This window comes from Euleptes europaea, chromosome 9 (assembly GCF_029931775.1).
Source record: "Euleptes europaea isolate rEulEur1 chromosome 9, rEulEur1.hap1, whole genome shotgun sequence".
Classification (NCBI taxonomy): domain Eukaryota; kingdom Metazoa; phylum Chordata; class Lepidosauria; order Squamata; family Sphaerodactylidae; genus Euleptes; species Euleptes europaea.
This window is the reverse complement of record NC_079320.1, coordinates 60137983-60162742: the sequence shown is the minus strand read 5'-3', so window position 1 is coordinate 60162742 and position 24760 is coordinate 60137983. Positions and strand designations below refer to the sequence as shown.

The 24760-nt window shown below is 46.8% G+C and overlaps 1 protein-coding gene across 1 annotated transcript; it reads left to right on the top strand.

Moving 5' to 3' along the window:
* Window positions 1–1884: 1884 nt before the first annotated feature.
* Window positions 1885–23750, top strand: LRP2BP (LRP2 binding protein). The gene is given in 9 exon segments (XM_056855068.1): window positions 1885–2172; window positions 9125–9263; window positions 11869–11981; window positions 13543–13656; window positions 14498–14640; window positions 16023–16128; window positions 17996–18219; window positions 21637–21802; window positions 23685–23750. Coding segments are annotated over 9 exon segments (1359 nt in total).
* The last annotated feature ends 1010 nt before the right edge of the window (window positions 23751–24760 follow it).

The window sequence follows — 24760 nt, the reverse complement described above, 5'->3', positions numbered from 1 at the left end:
TTAAAGGTCAAAACCAGCACCTTGAGCCTGATCCGATATTCCAGCTGGGGCCAGTGCCGCTGCCAAAACACTGGCTGTATAGGTTCCTGCAGCAAGGTCCCCTTAATTAGCCTCACCGCAGCATTCTGTACCAGCTGGGGTCTTTGAATCAGTCTCGAGGGCAGCCCTACGTAGAGCGAATTACAGTAATCCAGCCTAGAGGTGACCGTCGCATGGATCACTGTGGCTAGATCAGGGCGGGAGAGGTAAGGCACCAACAGCTGGGCCCGGCGGAGATGGAAAAATGCCGCCTTGACCACGGCTGTGACCTGGGCCTCCATAGACCATAGGCGTCCAGTATCACACCCAGGCTCCTGACAGCAGGCACAGGTGTTAACAGCAATGGGACTGGAGCCAGAAACTCACTGGTAGCCAGTACAGTGGTTTGAGAGCTAGGTTTGTCAGCCAGAGCTATTCTATAGAGCAGGAAGCAGTGACTATGGTCACCTTAGGAAGCTGCCACTTTTCTAATCAAGCATAATTATATACCGGAACGCGGGGTCATCTGCTGAAGCTGAAGGGTGGGAGATTCAAAAGTGATAAAAGGAACTATTTCTTCACACAGCGCATAGTTAAATTGTGGAACTCCCTGCCCCAGGATGTGGTGATGGCTGCCAGCTTGGAGGGCTTTAAGAGGGGAGTGGACATGTTCATGGAGGAGAGAGCTATTCATGGCTACTAGTAAAAACAGATACTAGTCATGATGAATAACTATTCTCTCCAGGATCAGAGGAGCATGCAGAATATATTAGGTGCTGTGGAACACAGGCAGGATGGTGCTGCTGCAGTCGTCTTGTTTGTGGGCTTCCTAGAAGCACCTGGTTGGCCACTGTGTGAATAGACTGCTGAACCTGCTGGACCTTGGTCTGATCCAGCATGGCCTTTCTTATGTTCTTAAACCTAGGTTGTCCACTTTACATTCTTTAAACTGTAACATGTACCTATGAGAGGCTGGACATTTAACTTACTGGCAAAGTTCCCGGTCGGCCTCTGCCTTGGAGGGCCACAAGTAGCTGAGAACAAGCAGAGCCCAAGGCCCGGCTCTGCCAGAGCTGCAGAGGCAGCTTGACTGAAACCCTTCAGCTGCAAGGGCAATTGGTGTCAGCTCACCCAGTGCCGTCTCCTCATCTAGCACCAGTTAGTGGTGTTGGAGGAGGCAACAGGTTGCCTGGTACCCATCATGGTGACGGCCAGCTGATTCTGAGCTGAGTGGTCCTTGCTGCGCTGCCTCACAGGGGCCACTCGGCTAGGCTACTACTCTTGGGCTAGTTTAACTTCCCAGTCTGCCCCTGAAGCAAGAGCTCTGATATTCTTCTTCATCATAAATACCCTTGAACCAAATAATCTCAGAGCGCAGCTAAGATCAAAGTGTTGTAAGTAACTTCTTATGTCAAGAGTGGTCTGTTCTTCCTCAGAGTACTCTTCATTTTTACAGAATCCACTGAAGAAGAGGAGGAGGAGAAGAAGGAAAAGAAGAAGAGTTTGTTTTTATATGCTGACTTTCTCTACCACTGAAGGAAGAATCAAATGAGCTCACAATCACCTTCCCTTCCCTACAAGAGACACCCTGTGAGGTAGGTGAGGCTGAGAGAGCTCTAAGAGAACTGTGACTAGTCCAAGGTCACCCAGTGGGCTTCATGTATAGGAGTGAGGAAACCAACCCGGTTCACCAGATTAGTGTCTGCCGCTCATGTGGAGGAGTGTGGGATCAAACCCGGTTCTCCAGATCAGAGTTTACTGCTCCAAACCTCCGCTCTTAACCACGACACCACGCTGGAAAAGAACCTGGATGTCATCTTTGACCACATCCTATGAAAACACAAACTGTCATTATGTCAGATCACGATGGGTAGCTGTGTTACAGCGCATTCCTCAAATGCGCTGGCGGCTGTGACAAAAGACCTTAGGAGGCAGACGAAGGCCTCCACTGGCACAGGGGCCCACACCACCGGTGCCTGGACAGCACACGCCGGCGTAAGTGGCCCCAGCGCCAGCGTGCAGGCTTGGACTCCGGTCCCCGGCCGCTGCTGTGGCAGCGCTGGGCCCGTCTGCTGCTGCTGGCCGCCAGCACAGGCCGCAGCAGCGAGCCAGGAGGTGTTCCAGCGCCCCAGGAGCCGTTCCCGGGGTGTTCCGGTGCCGGCCGGGGGACAGGGCCGACGTTAGTCGGCCTTCCGAGCCATTTTGGCTCAGGAACACTCCTTTTTGTTTTTCACAAGATATGCCAGCTTTTTGCTGGTGGATCTCCCGTGCAACCCTATGAGGCAACACCGTTGGGCTGCCTCCTAAGCCTGGCACGGGCATTCCTTTCAGGAATGCACTGTTAGCCTGGCGCTAGCAGTAGAAAAGAGCAAGAGTCCAGTAGCACCTTAAAGACTAACAAAATTTCTGGCAGGGTATGAGCTTTTGTAAGCCACAGCTCACTTGTTTAGAGCTGTGGCTCATGAAAGCTCATATCCTGCAAGAAAATTTGTTAGTCTTTAAGGTGCTACTGGACTCTTGATCTTTTCTATTGTCATTATGTCAGAGTGGTACAATGGTTACAATGCCAGACTAAGATCTGGGAGATCCAGGCTCAAACCTGCACTCTGCCATGAAGTTTTCTGGGTGACCCTGGGCTGGTCACTCACTCTCAGAATACCCTACCTCACAGGGTTGCTGTGAGGATAAAATGAAGAAGGTGGTACAATGTATGCTGTCCTGAGCTCCAAGGAGGAAGGGTGGGATAACAATGTGCTACATAAATAAATGAATGATTTACATTGCATTTTAGAATGTTCAGCATGCACCACATACCTCAGGAACCCTACAACATCCTTACAAAGTAGGTAAATTGGAAGAAAGTGGTTTGCTTAAGGCTACCTAGAGAGGTTGTGGCAGAGGCAACGTTTGAGCGAGGGACTTCCCGGTTCACAGCTAACATGGACAACCCAGTCCTGGATGTTGATCAAGATGCTTCTTCAACCAAACAATTCATGTAATCCACATCAGCATTTGTTTCAGGTAAACAGTCAACTTCATATCCTAACAATCCACATCCTGTTTACTCCACATTGCCAGGGCTGCCTCTGGATGTGAATCTCCCACTAATTTATCACCTTGCTTTCAAAAACGGGGTTGTATATTCTCCAGTAGATTTTGGTTGCTCCGATTATTTCTTTCCTGCTCATTATAAATATTTTTAGATGTTATTTGAAATATCCCACTCACTATTTGGGGGTGGGAATTAGGTAACTGTAGGAAATGCCCTGACCTGGATAGCTCTAGGCTAGCCTGATCTCATCAGATCTTGGAAACTAAGCAGGGTCGGCTCTGCTTAGTATTGGGATGGGCAATCTACAAGGTATAGCAGAGTCGTGATGTGGAGGCAGGCAATGGCAAACCACCTCCTAACATCTCTTGCCTTGAAAACTCTGTGGGGTCAGCTGGGACTTGATGGCACACACACGAAATGTAAGGGCCAGCTATGTGACATGATTTGTAACCAGCCCAGTCTGGGGAACTGGCTTTCCACCCAGCACCTGCAGTGAAGTTTTTAGATGTGAGGACCCAATTTGGTTCAGGAATGCAGGGAGAGGGGTATCTGCCTTTCCCCTGTGCTATTTTCCCAAACTGAAATGGACCAGGGTGAATGTGGGCTATCTCAGCTTGGGAAAATGGCTGTTCCCTGCAGCTGCTGAGGGGCTGTGGGGTAAGTGAGTTGGATCTGGGAACATGGAACCAACGTATTAAAAGCTGTATTGTGTAGTTTGGCCTTTAGCGAACTGTGAATTTATGTCCCTTGTCCTTGTGCCAAAGCTGCACTCTGAGTGGGTCCCTCAACTGTTGTTTTTTAAAAACTCCTTTAAGAGTAATTTTTACACAAAAATAGGCTTAGACCAATTGTCAATTAGACCAGTATCCTGTCTCTGACAGTGGGTTGGATCCAGCCAGCTTTTTCATTCCAGTGGGATACAATATCATAGTTCACCCTCCTAAACTGTCATTTTCTCCAGAGGAATTTATCTCTATAATCTGGAGATTATCAATTGTAATTTTGGGATATCTCCAGGCCCCACCTGGAGGTTGGCAAATATGGGGGAAACAGCCATTGCCCAGAAGGGGCAGGGAAATCTGCTATGTAGAAACCCTGTTGCCACTGTTGTATCCTCAACCACGGCAGCAACAGGGAACCTACACAAGCCTTTCACATGTGGAAAACATCTCTGTCAATCTAGTGTTTTACAAGCATGTTAATTTAAAAGTGTCCTCCATCTGATTTTTATCCAGTGATATACCTCCACTTGCTAAATTTGAGATCGCCCTGCTTCTTTCCTTTCCCCCCAAATATATCCATATTCTTCTGACCTCAGCCACTTAAAGTGTACCCGAAGCCTATCGAGGGAGACAGTTCTGATCCTATCAACTCTCTGTCCTTTCGCTACCACTTTTTTCCTCCGGAGTTTCTATTGATTCCCTACCACAGGAAGGGGATATTCTGCAGCCAGGTCACAGGGAGCAGAAGGGGTGAGATCGCAATTTCTTCCCAAAGAACATCAGGCAACAACTTCAGCCACACATCGCATTACTTGCTATCATGGACACCAGAATATCATATATAAGGATACCTTTTGGCTTTATATGAGACAACAGGGGGATCCACACGGACTTGGAGGGATCTAATTTTCCCTTCCCCCACTATTACCTCTTTCTCGTCTCCTAAAGCCCCCATAGCTTCTCCTCCCCTTTTTAGGAAACTGACAGAATGCAACATAATACATCTGAAGAAGTGAGCTGCGGCTCACGAAAGCTCATACCCTGCCAAAAAAAATTTGTTATTCCTTAAAGGTGCTACTAGACTCTTGGGCCATTTATGCATGGAAGGTTTTGCCTTGGATTTGCCACTCTCTAGAGATCACATTTCCCCCATCCGAATTCTCAAAACTCTACACAGTAGCTTATTTTTGAGTTTTAAGAATTCAGATGGGCAAACTGTGCAAAATCTACAGAGCAGCAAATCCAAGGCAAAAACCACCTGTGCATAAATGGCCTTGCTCTTTTCCACTGCTACAAATCCAGCGTCACTTTGTACTGCACAATCACTGCGTTGAGCTGTCCCAGGATTTGTCTTCCCCGGAATGCTGAAAAACGCCTTACTGGAACTGGAACCAGGACTTTCCCAACAAACTACACTGGTCCCCAACCGGGGGTCCGCGAGAACTAAATTAAGGTCCGCGAAACAAAGTTATAAACCCATAATAAATTAATATTTTCAATTAAAAGTTCTCTATTATAAAAATATATTCAAATATTATTCTAAGTTTAATGTTTAACGAACAGTTATGATTAAAGTTGATTTTTCAAATTCTCGGAATTTTTATTTTGAACCTTGGGGTCCCTGCACCGAACAAAAAAGTCCTAGTGGTCCCTGGACAAAAAAAGGTTGGGAACCGGGAGGACGAGGATTCGAACTCGGTCTCCCAGCGCCCCCTCCGACGCGGCGACCAGCACTCCCCGCACGCTCTGTGACGTCTCCGGACTCGCCCCGCCTCTCTCAGAGCCAACAATTCCGCTCAGGGCCCTTCCGCCCATACGGTGACGCTTCGTTATTAACTCCCCGCGGGATTGGAGGGAGGAAGGAAGAAAGGGCGGGGCGCCGGGTGGGTGTTTGAGGAGCCGCTAGGCGCCGTCGCTTAGCAACCGGAAGCCGCCCTGAAGCCTGGGAAGGGCTCGCGCCTGCAAGTCGGGAAGCCCCGCGAAGTCCGCGATGGGAACCGCAGGTGAATCCCGCGAGTCGCGCGCGCGCGCTCCTTGCTTCGGGAGCGTCATCGGGCGGGCATCTCCGCCCCTTTGCCCACCCGGGGATTGGTCCGTTTAATTCTTAAAGTGAGGTGCAGGGGCGGGGGGAGGGGTTCGTGCCACGTCACCTGACGTGGAAATACTGACACACACACACCCCATCCTAGAGGTGCAGACTCACTTCGGGCAGTAGTGATGATTTAAAAAACGCACTCTGTGCATGATCAGAGGGGTGTTGTGATCTTTGCATTGAGCAAAGTCTCTGTCCTGTGGAAGGGGGTTTACCACACTTTGTATTCCCACCGATGTATTAAGAGTTTGAAAACGTTATAAAAAATACTGTTCGCACTTTGTTTAGACCCTTGAGCTGTGAAGACGTCTTCCAAGCATTTATAAGCCGTGGTATCCAAAAACCCTTTTAAAGCGATGTTTTTGACAACATTTTCAAACTCTTAATACATCGCTGGGAATACAAAGTGCGGTAACCCCCAATGTTTCCGCTGTTGATCCCTAAGAACATAAGAAAGGCCCTGCTGGATCAGACCAAGGCCCATCAAGTCCAGCAGTCTGTTCACACAGTGGCCAATCAGGTGCCTCTAGGAAGCCCCCAAACAAGACAACTGCAGCAGCACCATCCTGCCCGTGTTCCATATAATAATAGGCCTGCTCCTCTGATCCTGGAGAGAATAGGTATGCATCATGACTGGTATCCATTTTTACTAGTAGCCATGGATAGCCCTATCCTCCATGAACATATCCACCCCCTCTTAAAGCCTTCCAAGTTGGCAGCCATCACCTGTTTGCTCTGGTTAAAAATAAATCGTGAATCCATCTCCATTCATCTTCTAACTTCCCATTGGGATGGGGACATCCCTGGTCCCTTTCAGGAGTGCTCATGGAGCATCACATGGAGCACTGACACTGCTTCTATCAGGAATAAGGTATCTGTTGGTGCGCTAGGTGGTCGGTACACCAGCAAGATAGCCACACTCTCAGTGCCAGAGATCTCCAGGGGAAAGACTCCCGGATGAGCATTGCCACTCCTCACCCCCGCCCCCCTTTGTCTGGGACTGATGAAGGACTAAGAAACCTGGGGGGACCAGTTCTTTCAGGGTGACTGTTTCACCCTCCCTCACCCAGGAGCCCCATGGCACAGAGTGTTAAGCTGCAGTACTGCAGTCAAAAGCTCTGCTCCTGACCTGAGTTTGATCCCAACAGAAGTTGGTTTCAGGTAGCCAGCTCGAGGTTGACTCAGCCTTCCATCCTTCCAAGGTCGGTCAAATGAGTACCCAGCTTGCTGGAGGTAAAGGGAAGATGACTGGGGAAGGCACTGGCAAACCACCCCGCAAACAAAGTCTGCCTTGGAAACATCAGGATGTGACGTCACCCCATGGGTCAGGAATGACCCGGTGCTTGCACAGGGGACCTTTAGCTTTTTTTTACCACCCAGGTCTCAGTCACACATACCAGGTCCACTTCTTGGGCTGCAAAATAGCTTTGCATCGTCGTGGTCTTGTTATTTATGGACCTGGCACACATTATTTATGGACACACATGAAGCTGCCTTATACTGAACCAGACCCTTGGTCCATCAAAGTCAGTACTGTCTACTTAGACCAGCAGCGGCTCTCCAGGGTCTCAGGCAGAGGTCTTTCACATCACCTACCTGCCTAATCCCTTTACCTGGAGATGCCAGGGGCTGAACCTGGGACCTTCTGCATGCCAAGCAGAGGCTCTACCACTGAGCCACAGAGCCTCCCCTATCGCACAACATCAGCTGGAAAAACTAGGCTGCTACTTGCTTGTTAGTTTGTAAATAAGGGGTGGGAAAATTTTTTTTTCTGCCAAGGGCTATTTGCACATTTATAACATCATTCAGGGGCCATACCAGGTGTAGATCTCCCGGTGGGGGGGAGAGGCTAGGGTTGCCAGGTCTCCAGCCACAACCTGGAGGTTATGGGAAAAAGGCACTAATGGCATATACAAATATCAAATAGTACAATTAGTACAAAATAGAATGTTGCTAAATACTTTATAAGAACAATGCAAGAACATAAGAATTATATAAATTACAAGCAAAACACAATCAATCCAATTAGGACAATAATAGTGTCACAAGGTACAAGCAAAATTGAGGACACTAAGAATAGGAAAATAGTCTTATCATAATGGTAGATATTTGAGTTTGAGGCCCAGTCAAGTGCTCCCCATTGACCCTTCCCCCTTTGAGAAAAAAAAATCCTATGCTGGGGGGAAACTCTCTCAGTTTGTGACTACCAGCATGGTGTAGTGATTAAGAGCGGTGGCTTAAAGTGGTGGACTCTAATCTGGAGAACTGGGTTTGATTCCCCACTCCTACACATGACCAGTGGAGGCTAATCTGATGAACTGGATTTGTTTCCCCACTCCTACACAGGAAGCCAGCTGGGTGATATTGGGCTAGTCACACTCACTCAGCCCCACCTACCTCACAGGGTGTCTATTGAGGGGAGGGAAAGGGAAGGTGATTGTAAGTCAGTTTGCTTGTTCCTTAAGTGGTAGAGAAAGTCAGCATATAAAAACCAACTCTTCCTCTTCTTCTACTGGGAATCACAGCCTTTGATACTCTTTGTGCCAGGATGATATATCTTACCTGAGGCCTTGTTGCCAGCATAATGTGGTTTGGAAACCCGAGCATAGCAACGGATAGGGGTGGTGATTGAGACTGCTTTCCTTTGACTAAGCCAGTTTGACAATTGCCATGGTATCATACTAATAATACCAGAGCCCAAGCAAGGGGGTAGCTGGTTACAGCCTTCCTGTTTTTGAAAACGCTTGGCTCCAGACAAAAAAAGAAAAAGACATCTGGGGGTGTGGGTTGCTGCTGCTTCTCCTTTTTGAGCTCTTGTTCATAATGGTTCTCAGGTGCCTTGAAATGTGAGGGGGCCTCCTGTATTCATCAGGCACATTGATGTTTTTCAAGAGGTACGCAGAGGTTTCAAGCCTCCCTCATTTGGAAAAGCGCCACCTACTAATCTCTCCAATCAAGCACTCAGCATTAGCGAACCACTCAAAATGGGACCAAATACAGAATGGCCCTCATAACAAGAGTCTCTTGAAAGGTGTGAGTGTATGGGATTGTTCTGACCTACAGAGGAAAGTAGGGGTTAATATGAAAAATCCACATAGGATGCCCCTCTTAAGAAGAGAGTCTGGAGAGAGAGGTTTGTGACATTTTGGTTTGGAAGAGGTGGTGGTAGGAATTTCTGTGTGACCCTCATAATCTCTTAAATTTGGGTGTGTCACTCCTAACTTTATTCATTTATTGCAGAGAAGGCGAACTTGAAAGAAAGAAATGAAGCTGACTAGTGAACGTCTGCCTCAGGAAAGTAGCTTCGAGACCGTTCTCCGAACCGTTTCAAAGATCCACAGTGTTGAATCAGAAGCAATCAAATGGATAACTTCCCCACGTAAGTACACAACACATTACCCAGGATTCACAGTTTTTCCTTTCATGTCCCACAAATAGCATATTTGTAGAGCTTAGAAGAAGCCAGACTTACATTTCTTGATCAGTGAGAGGAGGGGGAATGTACATGCAAACCGCTCATTCCCTCTAACAATCCGGTACAATGCCTGTGGAGAAGTTTATGTAAAAGGGATAATTTGATTTAAAAAAAAATCAAATTCTTGTATAAAGAATCCTTTCATGGGGAAACACTCTTAACTTTCATCTTATATTGGCTGGTTTTATCATCCCAGGTGATTCTGCAGTTAAAAGAACTGAGACCCAAATTACATGGGTTTGCCCCACTGGATTGTAAAGTGGAGGGGGGTGATTTCAAGAGCTGAAGAGATGTGTGGTGGCGAGGAACTGCTGAGAGCCAGTGTGGTGTATTGGTTAAGAGCAGTGGTTTGGAGCGGTAGACTCTAATCTGGAGAACTGGGTTTGATTCCCCACTCCTCCCACATGAGCAGCGGATGCTAATCTGGTGAACTGGATTAGTTTCCCTCTCTTACACATGAAGCCAGCTGGGTGACCTTGGGCTAGTCACAGCTCTCTGAGCCCCACCTACCTCACAGGGTGTCTGTTGTGGGGAGGGGAAGGGAAGGTGATTGTAAGCCAGTTTGATTCTTCCTTAAGTGTTAGAGAAAGTCAGCATATAAAAACCAACTCTTCTTCTTGAAGCCCTCTCCCTGCTGAGGTCCTTTCCATCCACTGCTTTCCCCCTAGACCAGGGGTGGGGAACCTCAGGCCCGGGGGCCGTATGCGGCCCCCGAGGACATTTTTTGTGGCCCTCGGGAGCTCCGGTGCCCTGCTGCAGAGGTGGGGAGCAGGGCGGCCCTCCAGAGGGTGTTCCTGGTGCCACGGCTTACAGTGGTGCTGCGGCGCCCTTTGGACCTCCTCTTGCCGACTGTCGGCTGTTGAGCAGCGAGAGGGAGGGGGAAAGAGGCTGGCAGCTCCCTGCGACAGAGCATGCATGCAGGAGCCAATCGGGCTTCGGGGAGGCCCTTTTGTGGACTCTAGGGAGGAAAGGGCATGGAGTCTGGGGCCCGGTCATGCGGGGCTCTGTGCGCCGCCGGGGTGTGTGTGTATGGGCAGAGGAGGCTGGGGCCCGGTCGCGCAGGGCCAGCGTGTGTGTGTGTGGGGGGGGAAGGCTTTTCTCCCTCTTTTTCTGTCACTCTTTCTCCTTTTTCTCCCTCTTTTTCTGTCTCTTTCTTTGTCTCCCTCCGTCCTTTTCTTTGTCTCCCTTCGTCCTTTTCTTTCTTTCTCCCTCTCTCTCCATTTCTTTCTCCCTTTCTCTCCCTTCCTCCCTTTTCCTCTTTCTCTGTTTTCCTTCCTCCCTTGCCGATCGACTGTGGGCTGCGCCCCCCTTCACCTTGTTTGCTCGGGCGCACTGCTGGCTGCTGGGAGGGGGGAGGGGGGCACCTGCAGGCCTTCTCTGTGTGGCCTCCCCTGGGGTTGCCAACCTCCAGGTGGTGGCTGGAGACCTGGCAACCCTAGCCTCTTCCCCCCCCCACCGGGAGATCTACACCTGGTATGGCCCCTGAATGATGTCATAAATGTGCAAATGGCCCTTGGCAGGAAAAAGGTTCCCCACCCCTGCCCTAGACCATTTCTGTTAGGCTCACTTCCAATATCAGAGCCCAGCTGGGCGAAAAGTAACTAGATGCGAGTGGATGGCAGGGGTAAAAGTTACAGGCTTCGGCATCCCTGCCTGCTGCTGAGTCCATTCTCCCAGTTTATGTGTGAATGGGGCAGATCCATGTTTAAGGAAGTGGGTCTACTTCCATCATATGCGCCTCCTCACCAGAGACCTGCTCAAGGCAGCTCATGAAGTAATAACACTACGATAACATCATGGAAGAGCCGGTAAAAACATCTTGGATCTTTAGCCTGATATTTGTATTGTGATGATGCTTAGTTCAAAAAACAAAACAAAACCCAACTTGCTGGGGTGATCTTAGTGATCCTGGGGCCCTGGGCAAAAGTCCCGGATGGAGACCCAGAATCACTGCCACGCCTCAGTTGAAGTTGGGGCCAAGGAAGGGGCAGCCCTGACACTGTGTGAGAAGGGGGTGGGAGCCATCACTGGAAGCTGGCTGCCTGAAACCTGGATGGAGCAAGCACAAGCGGCTGTCATCCAGCTAGCTCCCTGAGCCCCAGATGGGACCAGGTGCAAGTGGTGGCGGTGGTGGGAGCTAGGTTTTTTTTTTCTGTTTTGCCTTCTATTGGAGGGAGCAGAATTTTTTTCCAGACTTTGAAGAAGCTGGTACCCCTGGATCAAGTTCATCAGTTTTGTTGAATACATTTCAACTAAAAAGTTTTAATTTGATTTTGAATAGAAGTGCAATTAATTGTTACGGTTTTGAAATGTTATTGTTATCATCTTTAGTGAGTCATGCAAACCCGTTTTGAATAATGCTTTTTATAGGATAGGGGGGCGCTGGGATTGAGTTTGTGGAACCGAGGGGGTGGTGGCCTGAAATGTTTGGGATCCCCTGAGTTAACTTGATCAACTGTTGTAAAGTTTCGGGACCATGCACTACTGTTTTTTCCCTCCCCTTAAACAGAGAATTACACCCATGCCTTTCTGGTTGCAAAGGCCGAAGAGCTTGCGGACAAGAAGATTAATGCTGGCGAACCTCTGGCACATTTTCTGAAAGGGCAGCTGTTTTTTGAAGAGGTCGGGAGTTCGTGTTTTTTTTTTTTTTTTTAAAGGAGTTTTGGAATTGCACTGGGAAACGTTTGCATGTGAAGTAGTGGGTGGGGGAGTAATTCTGGAGACCATGCAGAGATATGGGAGATCCACAATTAGATTAGACTGGGAAAGACGGTCATGCTAGGAAAAGTGGAGGGCAGCAGGAAAAGAGGAAGACCCAACAAGGGATGGACTGACTCAACAAAAAAAGCCACAGCCCGCGCTTTGCAAGACCTGCGCAAGGCTATCAAAGATAGGATGTTTTGGAGGACTTTTGTTCATAGGGTTGCCATGAGTCGGAAGCGACTTGACGGCACTTAACACACACACAAAACCTCCAACAGGAGATGGATTGACTCAATAAAGGAAGCCACAGCCCTCGATTTGCAAGACCTGAGCAAGGATGTCAAAGACAGGACATTTTGGAGGACTTTCATTCATGGGGTCGCCATGAGTCGGAAGTGATTTGACGGCACTTAACACAAACACACACACTATTAAATCGAATTTCTACATTTTCAGGGCAAAAAGCAGCTGTTGGAGGCCTGGTTTATTCAGGGTGGGGGAAAGGGATAGTTCACTCCCCCCCTAGTGCGGTTTTCTCAAAAGAAATCAGCCTGTACAAGCTGCTTTTAGTCCTGGTAGGGTCAGGTACAATAGTACTTGCATTTTTTCTTCTGCCAGGGGTAATAGGAGCTGGGGGTGGGTGGGAGGAAGATTTCTATAGGGAAAAGGGTTAAAACTCCCTCCCCTGCACCATGGCCCCAATCAAAATCAGTGCCCACCTCAGCACTTTTTAATCTTAAAAAAATACATGGGAGATATCCATTTGCTAATCTTATCTACCTTGTTGTGTACTCAGATGCCACGATTTTAAGATTTTCCTGTGATTGTCTGAATACTTTCAACAACTTCCTAGCCAACTGAAATGGGGGATGTAGTAATGAGGGGAATTGGATGAGATTGAGTGAAAGAGCCAGCATTGTGTAAGAGCAAGCATGGTGTAGTGGTTAAGAGCAGTGGTTTGGAGCTGTGGAGTCTGATCTGGAGAACCAGGTTTGATTCCCCACTCCTCCACATGTGCGGTGGAGGCTAATCTGGTGAACTGGATTTGTTTCCCCACTCCTCCACATGAAGCCAGCTGGGTGATCTTGGGTAAGTCATGCTCTCTCAGCCTCACCTACCTCACAGGGTGTCTGTTGTGGGGAGGGGGAGGGAAGGTGATTGTAAGCCGGTTTGATTCTGCCTTAAGTGGTAGAGAAAGTCGGCATATAAAAACCAACTCTTCTTCTTCTGAAAAGGCTGGTGTGAGCCAACTCATTGCTTTATTTGTATTTCATGCAACGATATCTCTTGTTGATGGAATTGATTGCCATTTTTCAAGATGCCTAGTGAGGTGATTTTTTTAAAAAATACTCCCCTCTCCCGTTTTTAGTTCAGAGAATATATATTTCACAGTTGTGTGGTTTGATCCTGAAAATTCACTAGCCAGATTTGCTGAGTTGCTTAATCCAAAGTGTTTTGTTGCTGGTTGTGTCTTGTGCAGGGATGGTATGAAGATGCATTACTGCAGTTTGAACAAATCAAAGACATAGATTTTCAGTCCATGTATCAGTTAGGCGTGATGTATTATGATGGACTGGGGACTTCACCAGATCCTGTAAGTTGTAACCAGCAGGTAGATTTTTATTTTTCTGGTAGCTGTTTCTCAAGTAATAACATTTCTTATTTTCAGCACACATAAAGTGCAAACAGTATTAAGTGCTAAGCAAATTCTCTAAGTCAGTGGTTCCCAAAGTGTGCTCCAGAGAACACTTGGTGCTCTGCAAAACTTCTCCTAGTGCTCCATGAAGAGAAAAATACTACTGTCATTCGGTTTAGTATATATGTGCTAGGTGAAAATTAGTGCTCCGTGACACATTTCTCTCCTGAAAAGTGCCCCATGACTCAAAAAGTTTGGGAACCACTGTTCTAAGCCTATAAAGGATTAAATAAGCTGGGCATGACCCAGTTCTGATGCCACAATGAAGGTAGAAATTGCCACTAGCAGGAAGGCCCTCCCAAATGGCATGAGGTTTCTGGCTCGGTAGAGTGCCAGAGGTTCCACTGTTGCCTTAATCGGAGTTTTGTTTCTGAGCTAGACCCCCTGTTGATATAAGGCTGTGCCTAGACAAGTTTCTTTCCCTGGTATATGTCTTAGGATCGACCAGTGAAGGTGGCACCCTGTGCTAGCTGATTAATGCTTCTTTCCAGAGAATATTTGCAGGTAAACAAGTGCTTGCTTAACCTCATTAAGCAGTGAAGGGTTACAGGAGATCTGCAGGCTGGGGGGCATTCCTTTCAAGCAGCAAATGGGGCTTCCTGTGTGTGAGAGAGACATGAAACTGCATTGCTCATGGGGAATGAGGAGGAGAGATTCATCCCCCTTTCCTAAAGACCTTATTTTGCCTAGAAATGTTGAGTCTTGAATATGCATCTGCATGTGCTTTTGTCGCCTATAGAAGAAAGGAGTGGAATACATGAAGAAGATTATCAACTCGGATTCCCCTAAGGCAAGACATTTAAAGTTTGCTGCAGCGTACAACCTTGGCAGAGCTTACTGGGAAGGATGTGGGACTGAGATTTTGGAAAAAGAGGCTGAAAGGTACCCTCTTCTTGCAAGCTGCCTGTGCTACGTGGCCACATCCACATGGAGTTCTGAAGCTGGTTGGGTGTGTGTCCAACACACGTGATCACTGCAGTCCACACACACTTCAGACCTTGCTGGGACTTTGCTTGTCTCCACACGGCCATGGTGCTGGCAGGAATAAGCACAGCCCATGGAACACTCCTTCCAGGGGATAGAGGGTTGGATCCCCAGGAAGATTTCTGAGTGCGCAACAGTCTTCCTTGTGCTCAAATTGCTCCTCACCATCCACATGCACCAAGTGAAAGTGATTGTTATTTCCACAGTCTATTCCACTTGAACAAGACATAGCATAAGATATATTTCTTTTGATAGAATTTCAACACCAAATTAAATGAAATCGTGTTGTCCATTCCACTGTTCCGGGTGCATTCTGTTATTTCATTCAAATTTATATTAGAGCACTACGTACACCAGGGACGGGGAACCTTTTTTCTGCCAAGGGCCATTTGGATATTTATTAACATCATTCGCGGGCCATACAAAATTATCAACTTAAAAGTTAGCCGACCAAGCCCCAAGCAGGCAGCTGCCCCAGATGACCCCCCCCTTGCCCACCTGGTGGCACAGCATGGTCTGTTGCACCAGCCGGGCATAGCTGTCCAGCTGCACGCCAGAGTTGCTCCTGCTCCACATGGTCGGGGCCGGATTCTACAGCCGGCTTCTGCTACCTCCGCCTGCAGGGATGAAATGAGGACACACTGGCTAAGAACTCCTCCCCCCCATGCATTCTGGCCCTGCCCCCTTTAACCCCTCTATTGTCGCCATTTCCGGCCCCAGCCCTCTTGTAGTACAGAGGGAATAAGTTTCTCCACGGCCTGGGTTGGAAAGGGTTAACACAGTTTCTTGGGCGGTCCTAGCAGCTCCATAGCTAACAACTCTTCTGCAAGGAGGGGAAAGGGTTCCTTTTCTTGGCAAAACAAACTCACATCTGCCTTGAATAGAGCCTATTCCTGTCCGCGGGAGGGAGCGGATCACCAGTCTTAGATCCTTCTGCGCTAGAGATCTGCCAGGACCCACAAAGGGCCAGACCAAATGATTTTGTGGGCCTTAAACGGCCCCCGGGCCTGATGTTCCTCACCCCTGACGTACACTATATATTGCTGCAGTGGTTACACTACTGCTTGTGCAAGTGGAACTGTGCTAAATACATGTTTTCCGCTCATGCACTGCTGGATCCAACCCCTTATCTCAGCATAAGGGCAGGGAGGCACTCTTGTTCCAGGTATGCCCTTTGTCTTAATCAGCACACTCCCACTTTCATGCTAAGACATCTGGGGAGCTGCCAGGTAGACGTGTCTTAAAGGGAAAAAGCTCAGCAAGTTCCTTTCCCTTTCCAGATTATGGCTTATCGCTGCAGACCATGGAAACCCAAAAGCAAGTGTAAAGGCTCAGAGTGCCCTTGGAATGCTGTACTCAGCGACACATCCCAAGGATCTGAAAAAGGTAGTGCTCTGTGTTTTTATGTTTGTTTTTAATTATAAGTCTTGGATTAAATTGCAGTGGATAACATACTCCAGTGGAAAGAGGCTACAGTCTTTTATAGGGGACAAGGATCAATGCCATCCAAAAGGAGAATAGGCAAAACCTAAAGGTAAAACCAAAAAAGTGAAAGCCCAGTGTTCGTTTGGACAATGCCTCCTGTAGTGCTTACTGTGAGAGAAATGTCCAGTTCTCCTCTCCCCACCCCCACCGGAAAGCCAAGTTCCCTGTTAAAAAAACATGTTTAGAAAAAAACGGAGCTCAGTAAAAGGGGGTAAAAAACCCAAGCCGCATTTTAAAATCCTTTGTGTGAAAGAACTCTGAGAAACAGGAAGCATCTTAAGTCCTGCCCTTTGAAACACTGCTTTGTAATTGGCTGTAGTGCATGCTGGGAGAAAAACGTCACTCTCCCCCCCCCCCCAGTGATTTAGCTTATGCATGGACATTTCACCCAGGCTGATCTCAGGAGAGATCTAAGAATTGGGTTATAAGAGGGACAGGAAGATCTGGGATTTGCGAGGGCTGAGAGTGAGGTCATCTCTAATGGATGGAAAACTCTTGCATAACTCCAAGAAACAACTGAGACAGCCCGGGGACGGACGTGGGTAGAAGTACCCATGTATAAACGACCTAAGAATCATTTGGAGGACTTTTCACAACCAGCCCAACCTTTGCCTAATCTAATTCAGGATGCTAAGTACTGTATTTCCTGGGCTGTCAGTGCCCAAGGTCAACAGTGCCTTTTTTCACAAGACTTTAGCTTTCCTAGGATCTGTTTTCTAGAAATGTAAAAGCAGAAAATGTAAAAGAGCCCCGTGGCACAGTGTGGTAAGCTGCAGTACTGCAGTCCAAGCTCTGCTCACTACCTGAGTTCGATCCCAACGGAAGTTGGTTTCAGGTAGCCAGCTCAAGGTTGACTCAGCCTTCCATCCTTCCAAGGTCGGTAAAATGAGTATCCAGCTTGCTGGGGGTAAAGGGAAGATGACTAGGGAAGGCACTAGCAAACCACCCCTTAAACAAAAGTCTGCCTAGGAAACGTCGGGATGTGACGTCACCCATGGGTCAGGAATGACCCAGTGCTCGCATAGGGGACCTTTACCTTTAAAAGCAGAAAACACACCCATGCAAGTCTGTTTTCCTCCATTCTTCTAAAGGCAGGCACTTTTGCTTAACTGTCCAGAAGGAAGGAGAGAGGGTTGCAAGAACACATTCTGGAAAAGTTGGATTGTTTTCAGATAAATTAGAGCATGGTGTTTCTGAGAATATAATGCAAAAGGAAAGAAATGCACACACACACACAGTTCCAATTTTTATTCTGTAGCAGTCAGCTCTTCAGTGTTATTTGACACAGCAGACCCAAAATACCTCTTTCGTCATTGGGAAGCTCACCATTCTTGGATAATTTGCCCTCAACCTTGAGCTAAAAATGCAACCATTAAAGAGGCATTAAATCTCACAGTTGTTCTGCTAAGTGTTGCTAAGTGAAGGATCTGGGAGGCTGGGAACAGAAAATAATAGCAGACAAAAGACAGTACTCTAAAATCGACAGTCTGGACTACAGTATTGGACTGTGTGTGTATGCAAGTGTGTGCGTGCACATATCTTTGGTTGTGTAAACAATAGCCCGTTCAGTCAACTAGCTTAGCTCTGTTTCAAATGATGGGCATCGTATTCAGATGAACAAAGATGGTTTCATTCCCCATTACTTAGTGAAATTGCTTTTCCCGAGCATCATTCAAAGGCTCAGCTGTGCAGCCTTCAGACCACGCTGAAGCTGTACATAGCCAGAATTGTTCTAAATTACTTGCATAAACCCGCTTCTATCCGACAGGCGTTCTTTTGGCATTCAGAAGCGTGTGGGAACGGAAGCTTGGAATCTCAGGGCATCCTTGGGCTTATGTATTTCTATGGACATGGTGTACGGAAAAATTTGAAAGCGGCTTTGGAGTGTCTGAATCAAGCATCGGATCGTGGAAATGTCTATGCTAAAGGTCATCTTGTAGAGTATTATTACAGAAGAAAATTTTTTACAAAAGCTGCTGAGTTTGCCAAGAGGTGACTTATTTTCATTTAGTAATTTGATTAGAATAAATGTTTTTTTTAATCATTTATCAAAAGCACACGTGAAGCTGCCTTATACTGAATCAGACCCTTGGTCCATCAAAGTCAGTATTGTCTACTCAGACTGGCAGTGGCTCTCCAGGGTCTCAGGTAGTCCTTTTAACTGGAGATGACAGGGATTGAACCTAGGACCTTCTGCATGCCAAGCAGAGGCTCTACCACTGAGCCACAGCCCCTCATTAGAGCTCGTAGAGATACCAGTAGGGTGCCCTTGATCTTCTTAAAAACGAGGGAGGCAAAGCTCAGTACAAAAAATTCTGCTTATTACATTTGGTATCCTTTCTCTTTTCAACTCTCCCATTGATCCTCCATCTCAAGAAAAAAAGCACAATTTCACACAAAAATATATTAAACTTTGTGCCTTAACTAGCTACCAAACAAGTTGAAGTGGATTTCACTTCAGAAAGACCAGATCTGTCGATTCCAACAAGGCCTAATCATATCTTAAAAGTCTGCCAAGTCATTTGGGAAACGGTGACTGAAGGACTGGATAAGGGCTTGATCTGTCATATTCCTCAAGCAAGGACTTATAGTTTGGAGGCTGGGTTTACTCCAAATGTTTCTTTCTAACCCAAGGCCAAGAAAAGAAACAGAGCAGCTCACCTGCCAATTAAATAACCTTAGAGCCCAAGCGAAAATGCAGCAACACCTTTAAGTGAAGATTTTGGCGTGTTGTAAATAGACTCATGTAAGATGCTGTAGACCAGGGGACTCCCTGGACACATAACTCGGTCGACTTCTGATTTAACTACTCCCATTATTTGAACTAAGCAAAGGGCTAGCAAGGCCAGCCATGTTAGAATGAAAGAATTCTGCTGGATCAGAATTCTACTTCTCTACTCCAGAATCCCATTTCAGAGTGCAGCCAGCCAGATGTTTCTGGCTCTTGCAAGCAGAGCATGACGGCAGCCACCCTGTTCCATAACAAGCCCCCTAGCAACTGGCAGTTGGCAGCACGCTGCCTCTGAAAATGGAAGCTTCATTTCGCTACCTGGCGATAGCTGTCCTCCATGAATCTGTCTAGCCCCCTTTTAAAGCCGTCTAAGGCAGTGGCATTTACAGCTTGAGGCAGGGAGTTGGATGAGGGCATTACCTGAAGTACTTTATTCTGTCTGTCCTGGGTCTACTGCTACTCAGCGTCAATCACGTTTTGCTGAGTAACCCAGAATTGCGAAAGGAAAAGTATTTCTGCTTTTTTCACACCGTGTTATTACACCTCCCTTTCATCATTTTTTTACAGCTAGAATGACACTCACACACTGTGCCCACAGACCAACACTCCTGCATGCCAAGGGGGTGGCGGCAGCCTCCTCCTCCACCAAGGCCTCTAACCTTCTCTTCCTTTGAAGAGTGACCTCAGCAGAGCCTACCCCTCCTCACGAATTTAAGTGATAGTAAATGCCAGGCAAGGAGCCCCGTGGCGCAGAATGTTAAGCTGCAGTACTGCAGTCAAAAGCTCTGCTCACGACCTGAGTTTGACCCTGATGGAAGTTGGTTTCAGGTAGCCGGCTCAAGGTTGACTCAGCCTTCCATCCTTCCGAGGTCGGTCAAATGAGTACCCAGCTTGCTGGGGGTAAAGGGAAGATGACTGGGGAAGGCACTGGCAAACCACCCCGTAAACAAAAGTCTGCCTTGGAAACGTCGGGATGTGACGTCACCCCATGGGTCAGGAATGACCCGGTGCTTGCACAGGGGACCTTTGCCTTAAATGCCAGGCAAAGGACTCTTAACTCCCCCTCAGCCGTTGCCATTATCAGTAGCAGTCGAGCCTTTCATCGTCTTCTTTTATAATCCTCAAGGAAACAAAAAAGGGAAACCTGCGATGAGCAGTTTGGGGGCAAAGACTGTAAGGATCCTTGCCCTTCGGCGTGGTCCACGTACAAGAAACGTACATGGCTGAAGGCACAACTACAGGGATGTTTGTGACCAAAGTCTGTGGGAAAGGCCATCGCTGGCCTGCATATGACAAATCCCTCTTCTGGTTACCCTCATCAGTAACCACTGAGACCAGCACTACTGAAACAATGATAGAATCGTAGAGTTGGAAGAGGCCATACAGACCATCTGGTCCAACCCCCTGCTCAACGCAGGATCAGCCTAAAGCATCCCTGACGTGTTCAACCATGGCTTGAAGACTGCCAGTGAGGGGAAGCTCACCACCTCCCAAGGCAGCAGATTCCACTGAACTACTCTTACTGTAAAAAAAAGTTCGCTAAGCTGTAGTACTGCAGTCCAAGCTCTGCTCATGACCTGAGTTCGATCCCAACGAAAGTCGGTTTCAAGTAGCCAGCTCAAGGTTGACTCAGCCTTCCATCCTTCCAAGGTCGGTAAAATGAGTACCCAGTTAGCTGGGGGTAAAGTGTAGATGACTGGGGAAGGCAATGGCCAACCATCCCGTAAACACAGTCTGCCTAGGAAACGTCGGGATGTGACGTCACCCATAGGTCAGGAATGACCTGGTGCTCGCACAGGGGACCATCTTTACCTTTTTAATATCCAGTCGGTACCTTTCCACCCATAATTTCTGCCCATTATTGTGAGTCCTAAACTCTGCTGTCAACAGGAACAGCTCCCTGCCCTCTTCTAAGTGACAGCCCTTCAAATACTTAAAGAGAGCAATCATGTCTCCCCTCAACCTCCTCCAAACTAAACATTCCCAAGTCCCTCTGCCTTTCCTCATAGGGCTTGGTCAGCCTCATCGTTCTCCTCTGCACCCGCTTCATTCTCTCCACATCCTTTTTTACATGAGACCTCCAGAACTGCACCTTGTTCACATCTGCCCATTTTCCCAGTGTGTTCAGATCTGGTTGCCTTCCCTTTATCCCCCTTCCCCAAATGAAAATGAGATCAAACACATTTAAGAATTTTAAACATCTTAGAAGTGCTCTACAGAACTGTAATCTTGTGCCTGAGAGCTCCGTCTGTGGAAGGGTTCTCCTGCTGTATTCTGGGAGAACAGAGCCACCCCAAAACTCAGCAAGGGGACTCAAACTGCTGGCTAGGGCTACAGATGGTTTTTCTGCCTCAGGCACCTGCCCTGTAAGTGCTCTTCAGAGAGCAGCTGCTCACATCCTATGCAGAATGTAGCAATAAAGGAAAAGATACGCCACTCACTTGTACATTTCATTGACTGCCATGGGCTATTTCGAAAAGAGCTCTTTAATGATGTATGAAATGCAACTAAAAACTCAGCTGCATGATTATTGTGACCATTAACTATAGATTTAGTGTCTTTGTACAGACTTAATTGGATTTGAACACAAATACCTCCATTGAGTCTACAGGTCGTTGCTATTGGGTGTCTGATGCTGGAAAGTTTTCTTTCACTTTGTTTTGTGACTCCTCTAATAGGGTTACGGAGGATGACAATGTTGAACAGATAGCAAAGGACACAGATTGCATGCCTTTTTACATCGCTAAAGGGCTCGCAATGGCTTCCTTCTACTTGGCCAGGTGCTTTCAACTTGGCCTAGGAACAAAACCAGACGAAGCAGTAGCTAAAAAATACTATTCAAAGGTGAGTTTCAGGATATCCTATTCCTTATTTGAGCTGAATTATCTGAATATGGAGTATTTTCCTGTTAGTCTGATGTTGCATTCCAGTAACAGCATTTGCTGCAAGAAAAAAAACCCCTTTAGTTATGTACTAACAGTAGACTCTGTTCCAGAGTTGAGGCCTATGCTGTTGTCAGATACCTGATAATTGTCTTTTAAGATTAAAAGCCCTCAAGACCCTCATTTTGATCAGAGGGATGGTAGCAGGGAACAGAGAGCAACTTCTACTACCCTCAGCCAGGAGAAGCAACAGATACAATATAAGTACCTATTTTTTAAATAGAAGTTCTGCCACCACCTCAAGCCCTGATCCAAACTGGGATCTTGACCATTGAAAGATTAGATTACAGATCTCCCACATAAGGTATAGTTCAACCATTACATAAGTCTGTTCTATTTATGCGATTGTCTGGAGTCGTCACTTATTTTTACCAAGTATATCCCATTCACCTTTAGGGCAAGATCAGAGAATTTACTTAGCACAGCTTACCTCTTGGATAGACCAATACAAGAGTCCCCACCCTTTTCAAGCCTTGCAGGCATCTTTGGGTACAAAAGAGCTGCCACAAAAGGTGGAGCCAACCACCTTTTTTCAGGGAGTGGGGTCATGCATAACTGTAACAGTAACTCTTCAGCATTTCATGCAGAAGCTATATTTAACAGGATGCCTTTTAAAACGTACATATCATTTATAAAAATCTTCTTAAGATTCAGACAGCTTACCTTCAGTCACACAGTGAAGATCCTTGTGCAGTGGTGGCGGCAGCTGCCACTGCCAAACCAATGATTTTTTAATCAGCAGCCAATCAGAAGCTCTGCTGGGCAAAAGCCCCACCCACTTTCTAAAAAAACACTTGGTGGGTGCCAGGAAAGGTGTCAGTCCCCACGGGCATTGTGTTGGGGACCCCTGCTCTAATACTCTGAAGTTCCACTGTACAGAGATGTAAGACTCAAGCCTTCATTTGCGCTGAGGATGAAACGGCTACCTTAAATGGGAATGTCATCCAGATTATCTGTTTAGTCCTTTTCTGCATTGGCAAGCTTAATTGCAATTTTAAAAGAATGCCCCCCCCCCTCAATTACTTGAAAATTACATACACAGAAAAAAGAAATAGGCTGAAAATTGATATTACTCTGATGCGTCAAATTCTGCAGCCCATCATGTAATGCCAGGGTTGTCAATTGAACATTGTGAATTTTTAGACCTAGTGCAGATTTTTCTTCACCAATGTTATGATATTAATAACCGATGACATTAATTAATGTTCAAATTTTACTCCTCCCCTGTAAAAGTTCCTACATGATGAGAGGTAATGGAATCACAAATCAAATCTACTTGTTAACTTAGATCCATCATACACAATCACATAGTAAGAGGCTATAACTTTTCCTGGACTGAAGATAGTCAACTAGCACTTTTAAGAATTCAACCTGGCTTTCTTCCTGCAGTCCTAGTTTTCTTTGTGCAGGAAGCTTACAACATGGGGTAGCTTTCACACCAGCTCTATAAGCCAGCTCTCAGTAAGCAATTATGCAACTGTTGCTTGTCCTGCCCCAGCAGTCCAAACTCTTATTATAGTATAGCTGCCTTGTTGAATCAGTTTAGCTATTTTGGAAGGGATCCCCCACAATTAAAAAGAAACTACAGATTAGGAATTGAGGCGATGTATTTCTAGCTGAGTGTTTTATAGCACGGCCCTCCAGTTACTCCAGTTTAATGTAATGGATTTCAATGGGCTTAGGCAGGAGCAACTCTGCATAAGATTGGACAATCAACAGATAGGATGCCTTGTGGAAAATGTTCCATTTCTTATGACAGCTACTCTAATTCATTTGTTTTAAAGGCATGCAATCTGGACCCTGCTCTTGCTGCTGATCTTGAGCTGACAGCGAATCATGGAAGAATTTAGTGCACTGCTTTGATAAGTCTAAGCAAATTCCAACAGTTTTTCTGTTTTGCTTTGTAACCTCTGATGACTATTACAGTTTTCTATAAATCATGAATATTGTAAACAAATTTCTTTCCTTAGACACAATATTTTGGTATACTTTTAAACTCAGATTTCTCTCTGGAAGTGAATTACAGGTTCTTTTTCCTGTGCAAGCAAACTATCATGTAACCATCTACATTTCTAATTTCAGCTTTTTTTTAACCTAGTTTCTGGTTAATATAATCAGCACTACAGTCCAATCCTAGTGGGGGGGGGGGAAATGAGCTGGCATGACCCAGCACCAGCGTTAGTGCCACTTGTGCCAGCTAAAGTGGAACCAACACTGGTACTGGGGCACTTATGCTGGATTTGGGGAGCCACACAGCACCATGAGCCTCAGGGACTGGCGCAGCCTTGCCAGCAGCGATTTCCCAGCACAGAGGATCACACTGGCATCAAAGGGGGCATTCCGAGGGGTTGAGCTGACATTAGTCAGTTCCCAAGGCCCCTTTGGCCTGGAAACACCTCTTTTTGCAGGCGCCGAGTTACACTTGCAAAAAGGCAGGCGTAGCTCTGTTGAACTCTGGAGAGTTCCACGGGGTTTTCTTGGAAGAGGCACAGGAGGGTGTGTGGCTTCCCCGGGTGCAGGGTTAAGTAACCCCCCCCCCCCCGGGGGTTGTCAAAATGTTAACAACTTTGAACTTGTGTTTCAAAAGTACACTTGTTAAAACAGTGCATGTTTGTAATTGGATGCTCTGAAAGAATATGCTACAGTGAATTAACTGAGCCTTCCTATGAAACTTAAAATGGTTTATCAGACTTCTTTCAGATATTAGTAAAAGTAAAACAGCAGAGCGTGTCTGCTAACCCACACTCACTGAGTCCTATGGCTGCAGTCAAAGTTGAATCTTTGCATTGCTGCTATTAATGGCAACCAGCGACAGGGCTTTTTCAGCAGCGGCCCCTTTAATACTCTTTCCCCTTTGAGG